The sequence below is a fragment of the Lichenostomus cassidix genome, chromosome 2 (assembly GCF_008360975.1).
Source record: "Lichenostomus cassidix isolate B80296 chromosome 2, HeHo_3.0, whole genome shotgun sequence".
NCBI lineage: Eukaryota > Metazoa > Chordata > Aves > Passeriformes > Meliphagidae > Lichenostomus > Lichenostomus cassidix.
In genome coordinates, this window is record NC_139482.1 from 18,391,881 (window position 1) to 18,405,917 (window position 14,037).

At 37.5% G+C, this 14,037-nt stretch overlaps 1 protein-coding gene across 2 annotated transcripts in view; it reads left to right on the forward strand.

Annotated features, from left to right (window-relative positions):
* NEBL (nebulette) overlaps window positions 1-14,037 on the forward strand; it is a 252,787-nt gene that overhangs the window by 62,129 nt on the left and 176,621 nt on the right. For both annotated transcript variants that reach the window (XM_085050564.1, XM_085050563.1), the window contains exon 3: window positions 8,891-8,975. In XM_085050564.1, coding sequence (XP_084906690.1) covers window positions 8,891-8,975 — 85 coding nt within the window. The remainder of the gene's footprint in view (window positions 1-8,890; window positions 8,976-14,037) is intronic.

A 14,037-nucleotide genomic window follows, 5' to 3' on the forward strand; every position in this document is an offset into this window, starting at 1 on the left:
ACATTGTTTTGCCAGGGATTTACATTAAAAATTACAGTGTTTGCTTTTGCACCCTTGTACCCTTTCAGCAGAATAAGCCAAAGTATGCTCTACTGAGAGTGTTCTTCATTTGTGAGCAAAAGCTGATGTATAATTTAATATTTTTGTATAGGCAAATGTACTGTAATATGAAATTGGTTTACACTGTTCTAGCATAATCTTTTATAAACTAAATAAACTTTCTTTCTACTAATACTAATTTTATAGAAAGAGACACATTAAAGGAGAGACATTTTATAAAGCTGCACAGTTAACATAGCTGCTTAGAATTTACAGAATGTGAATAAGCAACCAATAAAATTTTCACTTGACAAAAAAGCAGATTTTCATTCTTTTCCCTTCTACCACACATGCAAACATAACTCTGCTTAATGTACTTTTTTTTTACTCTATGATGATGATGGCACTGTTTTAGAGGCCAAATGCATAACACACTTGACAGTTAAAGAGGTAGCAATATGGAGGCAGTGGAGATGAATTATTTCCACCTCCCTTCTGGTCTCCTCTCCCAGTTCTTAATAGTGTCCAAATTACCTTAGGTGTGATATCTGAGGTCTGCTTCCATAGTTAATTGCAGAAATGGAGTTGGCTGAGCTCTCCAGGATGACACCCTTGGCTCTGGAGGAGGTCAGTCAGTTATGACTCCAGCTTTGGTAGACTGATGACTTGGCAGTTGCCTTTTGGCTTTTAGGGATATTAGATCTCCCACTCTCTTGATAACCATCTAAATAGTAGCTTTTGCAAGGTCAATAAAACCTATGATGTCTTTCTAGCACTTCTTTTTGGTCTTACAGATGGCTTTTTAGTGTCCCCTTGGTCCTATTTGCCATGTCTTGAACGACAGGTTTGGAATTCAGATGCACCAGTGAAGTGTCCAATGAAGCTTGGCTTTATAGCTTTGCTAAAGAAATGAGAAAAGCATAAAGATTAAAAGCTAGTAAACTTACACGGAAGAGTTAAGAAATAGAAAACATGGAAGCTAGGAACTAATGCATATTTAATTTCCCAGGTTTTGTCTTGTACCTTCGGTTTTAGGAGGGTGCAGCAGCTGGACTCCAGTTTCATTAGAGCTGTAATCTAGTGCTATATGGCCTAACAGGTTTTGAATGAATGAATGCATGAATGAGAATTTCAGCTTTTAGTAAAAGTCCATAGAAACTATGGGTCATACTGTGTGTTTTTTAACTCTGCTAGATCTGATGCTGTAGATTGACAAATGAAGTGAGTGAGAAACTCAGCTTCAATCTGTGTTTTTCCTGCTCATATTCATGTCCTTTTCTTTCCTGAATATTTTGAAAGAAATAATAATCACAGTATCTGGAAGAAAATAATTTGGAAATATTGAATCATCAGCCTTTTATTGTGCCACTGGTGATTGCAAAGTTTTCTTAAACTTCTGTGGAGTTTTCTGTGTCTAGGTGATGTATAAGCCTGGGTGAGCTCTGGGTGAGCTCACTGGGTGGTAACCTGGGAGCAGTCTAGCAGTGGCAAATACTAAAATGCATGTGTGTCTTCAGCAGATTTTGCTGTTGCAGTCAGATTTTTGTTTATTGTTTTGTTTTACCACAGTTGCCTCCTCCTTTCAAGTTTCCTTGAACTTTCTTTGCAACTTTGTGTGTCCTTCTCCAGCAGTGGTTCTCACTTTTTGATCTGTTTTCAATACCTACTAGTGTGCTGTCAATAGATTTCTGCACAGCTCCAGGCTACCCTGTAGTTCTTGGTCTGCTACTGATTAATTTTCTTTCCCCAAGCACTGGAATCCCACAGCTGAGAAACAGGTAAATTATTGAAAGGGTGAGTGCCTGGCTCCACTGAAAATTCTAGCAGTTCTGCTTTTGACATCTGTGGTGCTTGGATTTTACTCCTTTTGATCTTTTTTGATGAATCTGGATGCTTGGCTGAGATCTGTATTATAAAAATTCTTAGTATTATATGACAAGATATGAACTGTGCTCCTTCTGCTGTATTTTTTCAAATCTTTAAAATGAAAATGTTTTGATCTGAATTTCTCAAGAAGCAAGACTCACCTGTCCCCTTAACCATGTATTTTTCTATGTTTAATAAATATGGACTTGCAAAAGATAGATAAAAGAAAAATATAAGAACAGAGTAAAAAGCTAGTATCACTTAAGAGTTGGGGCATTTTAAAATTCTGAGACAGTTGTTGGGAGGAAGCAGGAAGACAACACTCCTTGGTGCTTAGAGCATGGACCCAGCTACCTGTGTGACACTGCCAGTGTTGGCCTAGTGGCACTTGTCCTGTCTTCACCAACTCTGCTCAAAGCAGTTTTCAGGGGAGCTACTTGAAATCAAAATATCAGTATGGCAGCATTGCAAATTCAGACAACCCATGTATCCAAAAATGTATTTGGAATAGGTTTCTTGGTCGTCTTTGTGTTGTAAGCACAAAGTAATTTAATGTTGTGACTGCTATGCTTTTTCTCTAAAACTTAGCCAATGCTGGCCGCATGAGTAATATTAATGCTTTTGGATGCATGCTGTGGAAAAGTTGGAAATGTACAAGATTTTACTATTTTGCAAAATTAACTGGCCTTTAAAATTCTAAAATAAGTTACTCTAGTTTCCAGATCTTCTGTCTAGACCTACTTTCCATAGCTGCCACTTCTCTCAGTGATTAAGAGATTACTGTGCAGTCCACTTCTCTGTGATTTCAGGGTTCCTCAATGTATGACATACATTTGCAGAGCTAGCTGCTCTGCTAGTTTGGTACAGTAGAATTTATGAGTGGAATTTCGAATGTTGTGAGTCATGAAATTTGGTATTAGATTCAGCTACCCAATTTTTACGCTATTTTATCTAAAATGTAAACATTTTCTGCCTTACTGTTTTCAGTAAATAGTTCTTTTTTTTCAGCCTCTAACAGAGAACAATAAGGTGCTAACCTATGTCTAGGGCCAGATACAGTCAGAATATTTGATGTGGTCCCTAACTTCAGATTTTGAAGGGACCCCCAGATATGGGTCTCTGTAGTTGTGTATTAAGTGCCAATTCAGTAGCACAATGCACTGATGTGCCTCGTGTACCTGGTTTTGTGATATGTGGCCTTTCCCTCACTCCAGGAGCAAGGGTGTTATGGCTTACACCAACAAGCAACTGGAATATTCTTTTTTTTTTTCCTTTTTTTTTTTTAATGGATCTTATTGCTTGCTAAATCTGCAAATCAGTACAAACTCATCTCTCTAGTGGATTTTTCTCATAAAAAGGAGCTTGCATTTAGCTAGCATATGGGAGGAACTTCCTCTTTTACTTCAAGCAAGAAGTACAGATACAGAAATTAAATATCTGAAAAAGTAAGTTCCTTGAAAAACAGAAGATGAAGATTGAAAAATGTTTTCTGAAGCAAACTAATTACAACCAGAGTTCTTCATACAGCAGGGCAGATTCTGGTAGCCAAAGTGTCATCTTCAGAGTAATTTCTGGAGAATTGTGATATATTTATTATTCACTTCGTTGCCCCCGTGCCACCATACAGAAGCTATATTATCCCCTAGTTACATTATTCCTACTACAAAAGCCTTTATAATTGCATGCAAATAAGTGATCTTGCACAGAAAGCTGAAAACAAAAGAGAAAACCCAGGGAAATCCCTCCTGGAGCTTCAGAGCAGCAAGTGCAACTGAGCACGAATTTCAAATCAAGTAGTAAGCTGTGGGCAAGATTTCCCTCCTGCTGGCTCTTTCTCTGCTGCAGTGCATCTTACATGTCTTTCTGTGAATGGCACGGTTTCAAGGTAAGGAGACAAAAGCAGTCCTGTGCCTCTTCAAACTGCTAGTTTAAACACTCCCTAGGTGAGCACAACTGAATATCTTGTTACCTTCATCCTGGAAAAATTATTATGTCTTGTGCTTTCTATATGAGACATAATTGGAGATCTCCTGTGTTTCTCCTCTCTGTTTTTGTGCTGTTTCTTGATGTGGACTAAGATCACATTTACCAGATTGGGCCCTTGCAGGTCTGAGATGGAGCTTATCTACCTGTCCATCAGTTGGATGTAACTTGGGTTACATCCAGAATCCTACATCATAATTCACTGTTTAATTTCAATTTGCAATCTTTTCATACACTGTACTGAAGTGCTAGTTTTAAAAGCATAACTAATTTTTATAGTTTTCTGTAATTCTTGTAAGATTGGTTTAATTTTATTATGTTGTCTTACTGGTTTATTTTGTTCCACTCTGCATTACTGCAACTGCAAGGAAGTGATTTTTTTTTTTTCCATTTTTCTTTTAAACCTCCTTATCTTTTAGAGTTTGCTTAAACTAGAAGAAGAGTTATTTTGGAAAAAATTTAGGAGAGGAAAGATAGACTAATGTGACAGCCAGTCATGGCAACTGGTATTTTGAAAAGATGTTAAGGAGCTGACCCTCTGCTTGGAAGAATAATTTTGATTTGTGTATTTCCTACCTGTTCGCTGGTTAAAAGGCATCACAAATTTAATGTTGCAGGCAAACACAGAATAGGTATTTGAGGGGAGACATAACTCAGTAGAAATCTAGTAACTCTGACAAGGGTTATAATTCTGTAACTTAACAGTAACAGTTAATTTACTGTTAGAAATTACACACACAAGTCTCTTAATCATTTGTAAATGTTGGTTGAAGTCAGAGTGACGTATGACGTAGGTAATTTCAGTAGATGCTAGAATTTGTCTTTGAATCTGACCTTTTACAAAGGAGAAAAAGCTGAATCTTCATCCTATTCTCTCTTGGAACATTTTTTCCCTTTTGTTGGTTTGAGAGCATGGAAAAGCTGATGAAAACTTCATAGCTAAAAAAAAATACTTGGGAAACTTTCTATGCTTAGTCATTGGAGAAGCTAGGTAACTTTCAGGTGCTTTCCTGAGTTCTCGGAGGCTTTACTGATTCTGTTTCCAGATATTGAAAGTGAAGGAGTTTCCTCATAAGCAGCAAGAGATTGGGTTGTGGTTTAATTTATTAATCAAGCTGTGCAGCTGAAGCAGGCAATACAGTAACCCACAGCAGAGACACCATACTGTGTATCCTGATTTGTTCTGGGACTTCTTGTATAGATCTTTATACAGGATTAATCCTAATAGCATTAGTGTGGTAAGACATATTGCTAAGTAGACTTAGACAACTAACAAAGACTTAAAACAAACAAAAAAATCCTTTGGACATTGCTATTAAATAGCTGACATGAGATCAACCTCTTTAACCAATTCCTGGCTCTTTCTCAGACATCATCTTGGACAAAAGGGAAACTGAGCAACGGATTACCAGGGACCACTGTCAGCTTTTTGAATTAATGAGTGTTGCCGTCCAGTTACTTATCCTTATTCAGAGCATTTTGACAAAATGTGGTATAGCCCTAAACTGATAGTTAAAAAAGCAGATTAGTGAATTTTAACACTTGTGTTTCAGCCTTCTATTTCAGGCAGAAGTGTCCAACAGTACTATGTATCTTAGATAGTCTTCACTTAATTTAATATCTTAAATACTGGTAATTATCCTGAAGACATGCTATCAGTAAGCTTAAAACAAATGTGGAAAGCTGAAGATAGGATTTAAATTTAACACTAGACTTTTTAATGCATTTGAGACAAGAATTTCCATAAATTAGAAGGGATGTATCTAAACCCATGTCTCTCTGGTTTGAAATACTGTGTGAGTGGTTTCATAAATCAGCTGCAGTTAAAATGACAACCCATAGTAGAATGCACTGCTAATTTAATTTTGCTAAATGATTCTTATTTTAATCACTGTAATACATTTTGATAAATGGTTTAGATGATCAGTTTAAAGACCAATTTAAATTTCAGCAGTTTTGTTCACTTGTCACATGTATTGTTTATTTCCATGGTCAAATGTAAATACTTTTCATTGATAAAATCAGTTTATGTAGTATTTTCGAGCATATTAAAGCACTGCTTCTTCAAAACTAAGCATACCTTTTTACTTGAAGTATGAAGTTTCTAAAATAAATAACGATCTTAGATACACTGGCTCTCAAGTGGTTGGCTTGGAATGTTGAAATACCCCTGAGCTTCTGAATACTAATTGTGGAAGTAAACATTTCTTTTGCAAATGATCAGAAGTATGAGCTGGTGAATGCTAGAGACAAGGTCTATATTCTTAGGCCTCAGAAGAGAACGGTTTAATTTGAGAGCCTGAGCTTGCAGTTCTCTGCTGCTGTTGCTAACAGGGTCCCTGGGGCTGTGGCTAAGACACTTGTCTCAGCGTTGTCCACACAATTCCCAAGGGTACCAGGCCAAAAACCCTCTCAGAGCTGGCTCACCCTCTGTGTTCTCTGTGTTAAAAAGGATGAATACATGTGATTACTGTGATTGTACTAAGGCCGTGATAAGTAACCATGGTGTAAAGCAGTGCAATGAAAGTTTATGCTTTCAGCAATCAACATGTGCGTATTGTAATATTTTAACTGCATGCATGGCAGATTATATTTTTTTAGGGACAGGGGTTTTGTCACCTACAGGAGCTATCCATGGACAGCTCATGGCTACTATCTGGAAGGCTGCGATGGTTTAAGCTGTGAATTATGCACCATTGCTACAATCTTCCTTGGGCATCAGCAAGCCCTGGCTAGGAGGTGGCTTGTTGCCTTCCCCATCTGCTCATTGCTGCTTTCCAAAAAAGGCTTATGACCCTCCTTGTGGCCAGAGTGGCATTTATTTTTTCCCTCTATACAGAAGAATGAAGTGTGAGATAGAAAAAATGAAATAAAGAAAAAAAAGAGAAGGCCTTCTGGAAGAATCTTCCTTGTCCCAAGATGTCACACAATGCTGACACCATCTGCTTCTTGCACAAGCTGTGTTCTCCCGGCAAAGCCTAGTTCTGCCTCCCTGTGTGTTGCTGGAGCTGTGGCTAAGCTGTTCTGCTGGCTGGCATCGGCTGGCTCTCAGGGGGATGCTGATGGGGGAGCCCTGGTTTGAAAAGGAGGGAAGAGGCAGTAGTGTATGCAGAACACACTGCTCTCTCTGGCCAAAGCTCCATCTTGAGTGGGACTTCAGGAGGACTTGGCTGTAACTCTGAAAGAATATGCTGAAAGGTGTCATGCCTAGAAATTCTGTTTTTGAGTTTTCAGTGACATGAGCTCTCCGAGACAAGTGACTGACATAATGGGCGGGAGTGTGTCTCACCATAAACTTAGAGTAGCATTGTTTGTCCATCTGCTAGTATCCAGCCTGGCATGGTTCTTGCATTTCTGTGAGGAAAAGCTTTCTTTCATCAAGGTGTCTAATATTTTGATCTTCCTATGCAGTTATTAGCCCTTGGGAGCCTGAAATTCCGAGGCTGTCCTGTATTTCTCCTCAGTTTTCCCTGTGTAATGACACCATGAATGAGGGGATGTTCCACAGCCTCTTGGCGCAGGAGTCTGCTCCGTTATGCTATGGTGTAGAAGTCTGGCAATGCAAGATGTCATCTGCTGGGGGATCAGGCCTGGAGCAAAGTCGACTGTATGAAGTTCAGGCAGCATTTCTCATCAATTATTGATTTTGAATTTCTGAGGAGGAAACACTCAGGTTTTGGCTAAAACCTGAAATCCTTCTTAATTTTTCATGCTTGTTTTATTTTTTATGATAAAAATAAATAATTTTTTAAACTGAAACCATGTGCTTCATGGAAATAGAACTTGCAAACAGAGAACTTTGTAACAAAATACAATTTTGAATGAAAATGTATATCATCTGTACACAGCACAGAAATTTTATGATGAAGCCATAGCAACAACACAGAACTAGTTGCTGAATAAACGCATTAGAGATAGCCTGGAATTCCAACATGGAAATGTTTAATACTACATAACCTTAGTGTTCAGACACTTACTGCTTACTTGGGGGAGCTGGCAGACACAGGAAGCTGTGAATGGTAACTGAAGACATGAATGCCTCACATGGTAGTAAGGTGAACATTTTGGTCTCAAACTGAAGATGATGGAAAGTAATTAGTGAGAATCAGTTTCCTTGTAGTGTTTCTGGCTCATAATAATATGTCTATTTTGGGATGTGATGTTTCATTTTTTTATTTGTTTCTTTTTGTGGTCCTTCCTATAATGGAACTTCTTGTTTGACTGCAAAGTTGCTGGATAAATCCATGAAAATTAATACATAGTGGTTCTGTAAATGAGTAGGGTTTGACTGCTACAGTTCACTGAATCACAGAATGATTAAGATTGGAAGAGATGACCGAAGGCCATCTAGTCCAACCTCCCTGCTCAAACAGGGTTCCCTAGAGCATATTACCATAAAATGCTAAAGCCAATAGTAGTAACATGTTATAAGAGTATAAAATTTCAAATGGAAGGAGATGTCTGATAGATTGCAGTTCTGAGACACCACAGCCCTTGGTAATGGATATTACAGGACTGTATTGATGTACTTACCATTAAAGCATTTGACTTTTCTCTACTTGGAAAGTACCTGCCTTGATCCTTCTAGTTCCTACACCTAAAGGATTAAACCCTGTGGTACTCCAGCTGTACTCTTATGTAGCTTTTTTTTCTGTAAAACAATTCCATTTTAAGGGCTTTTAGTTTAGTCTTTGTCCAGCACATGACTATACCAAGACACTGCAGTTAAACATAGTTTTGATTGCTCTATTGAAAGCAAATTTTGGCCGATCAGTCTTTGAAGTTATTGGGTGGAATGGATGGGTAGGATTTAGACTCATTACAGGAACTCCTTCATGTTGTTTCTGTAAGGCATGTCTGACACAATATATTTAGAGTAAATACTTCTATTCATAGCAGACTATGAAAAAATTCTATACATTGTAGGAGAGAGTGCTGGGATGCATTTGACTTTCTAGCATGTGCAAATATTTACTGTTTGGCTTTGTGTTTCTTCTTCTAGACATTACCCAAAGCAGTCCTTCACTACAGTGGCTGATACACCAGAAAATCTTCGCCTGAAGCAACAAAGTGAATTGCAAAGTCAGGTAAATAAAAGAATTCTTTTGTCTTGTTAAGATTAGACTGTCAGTTCACTTCTTTATAGGTTTTCAAAGTAGTAGTGGTAGTAGTAGTAGTAGTATTTTTTTGTACACACATAGTAGCACTGCATTGTAGTTGTAAAAAATATTTGCAAGTTGGTATAACACTGCAAAACTCAAGATTTTATTTCTGTTCTCACTTATACTAGTTACCATACTATTGTCAGTTCTTTGACACTGGAATCCTTAATTTTCAACAGTACATAAAGCATGTAAACAGCTTTTAATGTTTGAAATTATTTAGCTTAGCTTAAACGGTTCATTTTCTTTAGACAAACTGCTGTTTTTAGCTTGCATTAAACTTAATCATAAAATAGCTGTGTGATTAACAAACAATGAATTTGTCATTAGCAAATATTTAGAAGCCTTTAATATTTATCAACAATGAAGTGACTGAATAATCAGTTTATGGATCTCTTATGGCCTCTGTCAACTAATATATGAGGCAGTCTGTAAGCCAGTTGTGATAAACACGTTATCAGTCAAAACTTACGTAGGTTGATGAGAAATATGTGAGAAATGTATTTCAACTAAAATGTAAAACAAAAAGGGGAAAACAATCTACCATATTGTAAAGTCGTAAATTATAAAATTGTAAATTGTAAAATTGTAAATTATCTACCATAATGTAAAGTTCTGATTGACATTAACTCATCATTATCTGAAAATCCCTCCTCTCCCCTACTCTCCTAATAACTTTATAATGTTTTAATTTATGTAATTCTGGAAGTTGTCCTGGATGTGAAAGACAATTGATAATATTTGATTGCATTTTATTTTATGAAAATTCTGTGGGGTTTTTTTTTAAACTATTGTGTGTTTGTTGTAATTTCTCATTATAAATTTATAGCTATCATTGTCAGTGTCATAAAAGCCTGTAGCAAAAACCAGATAGTAGACAACAAGACCTTTTTTTTGGGAACCTCTCTATAGGTTAATGGGTAAAATCGGAAGTGTGCTAAGTAGATGTAGTAGCATGTATTTAGCATGGTGTACATTCTTAAAAATTCTTTACCTTTTGCCATTAGAGTTATTGATTATAAAACTTAGAGAAATTATTTTATGCTGAAATTCTTCCATCTAGAAAGAGGACAGTTTGTGGACTGTATGTTTCCTCTTGACTTCAGTGGATTTCAGGTTGGAGTTTGCTTCCTTTTCTTGTAGTTCAGTGGTTCTGTGTATCAGAGTTACTCCTCTGTCAAAGTTAAGAGGACCTTACAGGAACAGTATTTTTTACAGGTCTTTTTTAAAAGAATGTAAATTCTCAGCCTACTAATTTTTTAGGGGTTTGACAGAAAATTCAATAGTATAATAAAATTTTAGTACCCTATACAGAGGTTATAGGAGAAGTGGCTTTCCCTAACCTGTCTGAAACATGCCGCTGTGGCACTTTGAAAGCATAAGAAAACTTTTTTTTGGTATTATTCTCTATTTGTAAACTGAGAACCTATTATTCTGGACTGGATAAGCAGTATCAGCAAGAAACTTGGCGTTTGCCTATTAATTAAGCTGCTGCAACTGTTCACAATGCACTGTCATGAAATTTTAGATAAGAATCTAGTGAAAACTTGGAAATGGAGAGAAACCCTTAACTTGTACAATGTGCCTTTTTTCCAATATTATTAGTCAGCAAAAGATTTGCAGATCTAATTATAACTCTAAAAGGGCACAAAATTTCCTGCTTGGAAGAAAGACCATAGTGTTTTTGATCATTTGCTTTCTTGTTGATTTACATCTAGACCGTGTTAAGTAGCCTAACCTGTAAATTGTTTCAATGCTGAAATAAAGATTCCAGGTACTTTTCCTTACCCAATTTAAATCTTGTCATTATATAGGACTGTAAATTCTGAATGGTTTCTGTAATACGTTGAAGTGTATAAGGACAGAGAAATTGCCATCCTCAGTCAGTCCGATTGGCCATCTAGTCCATTGTCCTGTCTTTTCAGGGAAAGTTGAAAGACTCCCAACTGAAATAAATACATGGGAAGTAATGTGGCATTGTTCAGGTCTCATTCTATTTCAGTGCTGTGTAGTAGAAAAAAGTGTATGCATGATTCAAGAAAAACTTTTCGTATGAAACCAAACTTGTCTGGATAGAATCCCATTATTACTATCTTCCGGTATTCATCAGAGCTGCTTGAGCCTCCTACCAATGCATTTTAGAATTTGGCATTGAGCAAATTCTATGTTAGGTAATGTAAAAAATTATGTTAACTACTGAATGAGGAGAAATGCTTTTCTAAAGTAATAGCTGCTTCCTAGCTTCTAAGTAAACACCTTTAATGTTTTTAGTTCTGAAGAGGCACAACCCTGTGTTTAACTGCAGGACTCCCGCTTTAGACTCCAGCTCTTTAGCTTTAGACCTACTGTTTATTTTGCTCAGCAAAACAAGAGGAATTGGTAAAGGAAACACCATTAAATATTGTATAAGCTAAAATACGCATGTTTTTCGTAAATCTGTTGTTTTTATTTTCATTTAAGCAGCAATTGACAGTGCTTTAAGTTGCAGTGCTGGGTCCTTTGTCAAGAATCCATTATGGTCAGCATCAGGTGTCAGGGTGTCATGTTGACACAACGTGATGAGCAAAACAAAACAAAACAAAATACTGCTTTCTAGTGGAGTCAATAAAAAAAGGATAGCTCTTTGGAACACCTGAAAAATCACGTTGTTAAGAAGTCAAAGAACAACATATAATAGCTTTCCAGAGAACTCTGTTCTTCTATTTTATATAATATCAAAGCTTTCTCCCCTTTAGCATTTTGCTTCCATGGGCTTTCATTCAGCTCTGTAGTTGGAAGGAGATATAAATGCATTTTAGGAGAGGCTGTGTTTGTTTTCCATTCTGGAGAACTCCACAGTCCAGTGTGCCTCCTGACAGGAGAAAAATGAGTTTGAAGGTCTTTCATCCTCTAAATAAAGAGTATGGACAGAGATCCAGTGTCTCAAACAAGATTTTTCTTTATGCCTCTCTGATGAAAAATCCCTGTCTTTCTGGGGAATTAGTGTACTCTCTTACTCTGTAGCATGCAACGGATATTTTACATATTCTCTTGCCTGTCTTAGATAAACTCAGCTACAGAAGTTACCTCTGTTCTCATCTCAGCTTTGTTTACTTGGGAATTTCCTTCATGTACCTTAGCTACTGATCTCTCTAACTTTGTGACAGTGTAAATTGCTCCGTGGCCTTTAGTCCTCATCTGTGGCAATGCTGTGTACATCAAAAGCGGCAACTCCAGCTGAACTTGCAGAAAGAAACAGAGATGTTCCACAGCAGTTCTTGGCAGGAAGAATATCAAAGTGTCAGATCAAAGAGAGGGCTAATGTTTAAGGTGTGTTCTACTCCAGCACTTTCTGAGGAAATGTACTTTCCAGCAACTCGTGGGGAACTTGATACAAAATCACGGGTATTGTCCTACTGCCTTCTTGTCGTGGTCTGTGGTAACACACCCTGAGGCTGCTGTCCTTGGAAACTTCAAGTGCTTCTTTTCATATGGGAGAAAATTTCTTGTACTTCCCTTACAGGAACTTGGATGACTGAAAGTGTATCTGTGTTTCTTTAGGAAGAAACACACTTGCAGTTTTTCTTGATAGAACGCTCATAAAGTGTTGATTTTGAAGAAGTACCATAATGTCTTATGAGACATACACAATTGAATTAGACTGTTGTCCTAACAACATTGTATTTTAAAAATCCCTACTTTCTCAGGAATTTTTTGTATCTTTATCTGCCAGATCTCACCAGGATAATTGTGGTATTATATCCAGCATTTGGAAGAGAGACAGTATCAGAAAAGGGAATAAAAATCTTTATGGTCAGATGTTTGCATCTGGGATGGCTGTGCTCCTCTTTGTTCAGGTGGAAGAAGAGACTGACTCTGCCTAGGAGTTCCCTGTGAAAGTGCAGGAGATGACAGGTGTAAACTGAAATATGGAAGGCTGCATTTATGCATAGGGAAAAACATTTCCAGCGTGAGGATGACTGAACACTGGCGGAAGTTGCCTGGAGAGATTGTGGCGTGACCATCCTAGGAGATTTTCAGAAGAGGACTGGGTACAGTCCTGAGCAATCTGCTGTAGTTTACTGTGCGTTGAGTAGGTTGATGCACTAGATGATCTCCAGAGTTCCCCTGCATCTTCAACTGTTTTCATATTCAGTGATTTGTCACTGTCCTGTCCTTCCTTGTTTTCCTCTTGACCATTTCTCTCATCTTGTATTTTTCCCTTTGCGTCTCTGTTTCAAAAATATGTGTTAGCAAACTTTCAGGCAGATTATTTTTATTAGCTTGATTTGTTAAAAAAGCCTTTTCAGTTTATATGCACCTCTTCTACAAAATTTTTGGAATGAACTGCCACAGTGAATGCCATAGGAGAATGAAATGCTGGATGGATTACTAAATCAGACATTAGATGGATTTCCTGGGGTAACCTGAGTGAGCTCATTGGAGAAGTCACGGAGAAAACACTCTTTGGAGCTAGAGACAGAGATAAAAATATGCTCTTTCAGCTGAGAAAAGGAGAAAGCAGTATGATATGGCAAGAGTGACCTTGTTATACCTTTATGGGTGATTTTGTAAAAAGACCCTGGAACACAGTTTTAAGATGTGACTTTTCAAGATAGCCATCAGAAGCTGATTAGTTATCTATTCCTCTCTCCCGTTATCTGAGGATCTGAGCACAATCCACCATATGTGTTTGAGGAGAAGGGTGAGAGAGCAAGGAGAGTGCAGGCTTCTCAGGCATCTTCCAGCTATTACTTGTGAGTGACAAGTCCTGGAGATGTTGATTAGTTTGGTGCATTAAAATAAGCCCAGACTGCCTGCAGAAAGCTCTGCCCTGCTCCCCTGTGAACCCCTTCACAGTAGTATTTTGTAAATCACGCTCACCAACTAAACGTGGGTTTTTTCTCAGCTCCTGGTTAATTCCTTTCCCTCTGAAGACTATTTAGATGACTTGTTCCATCTGTGTGAATCAAAGGCATAAAAATCATTCTTGATGCGAATAATACAA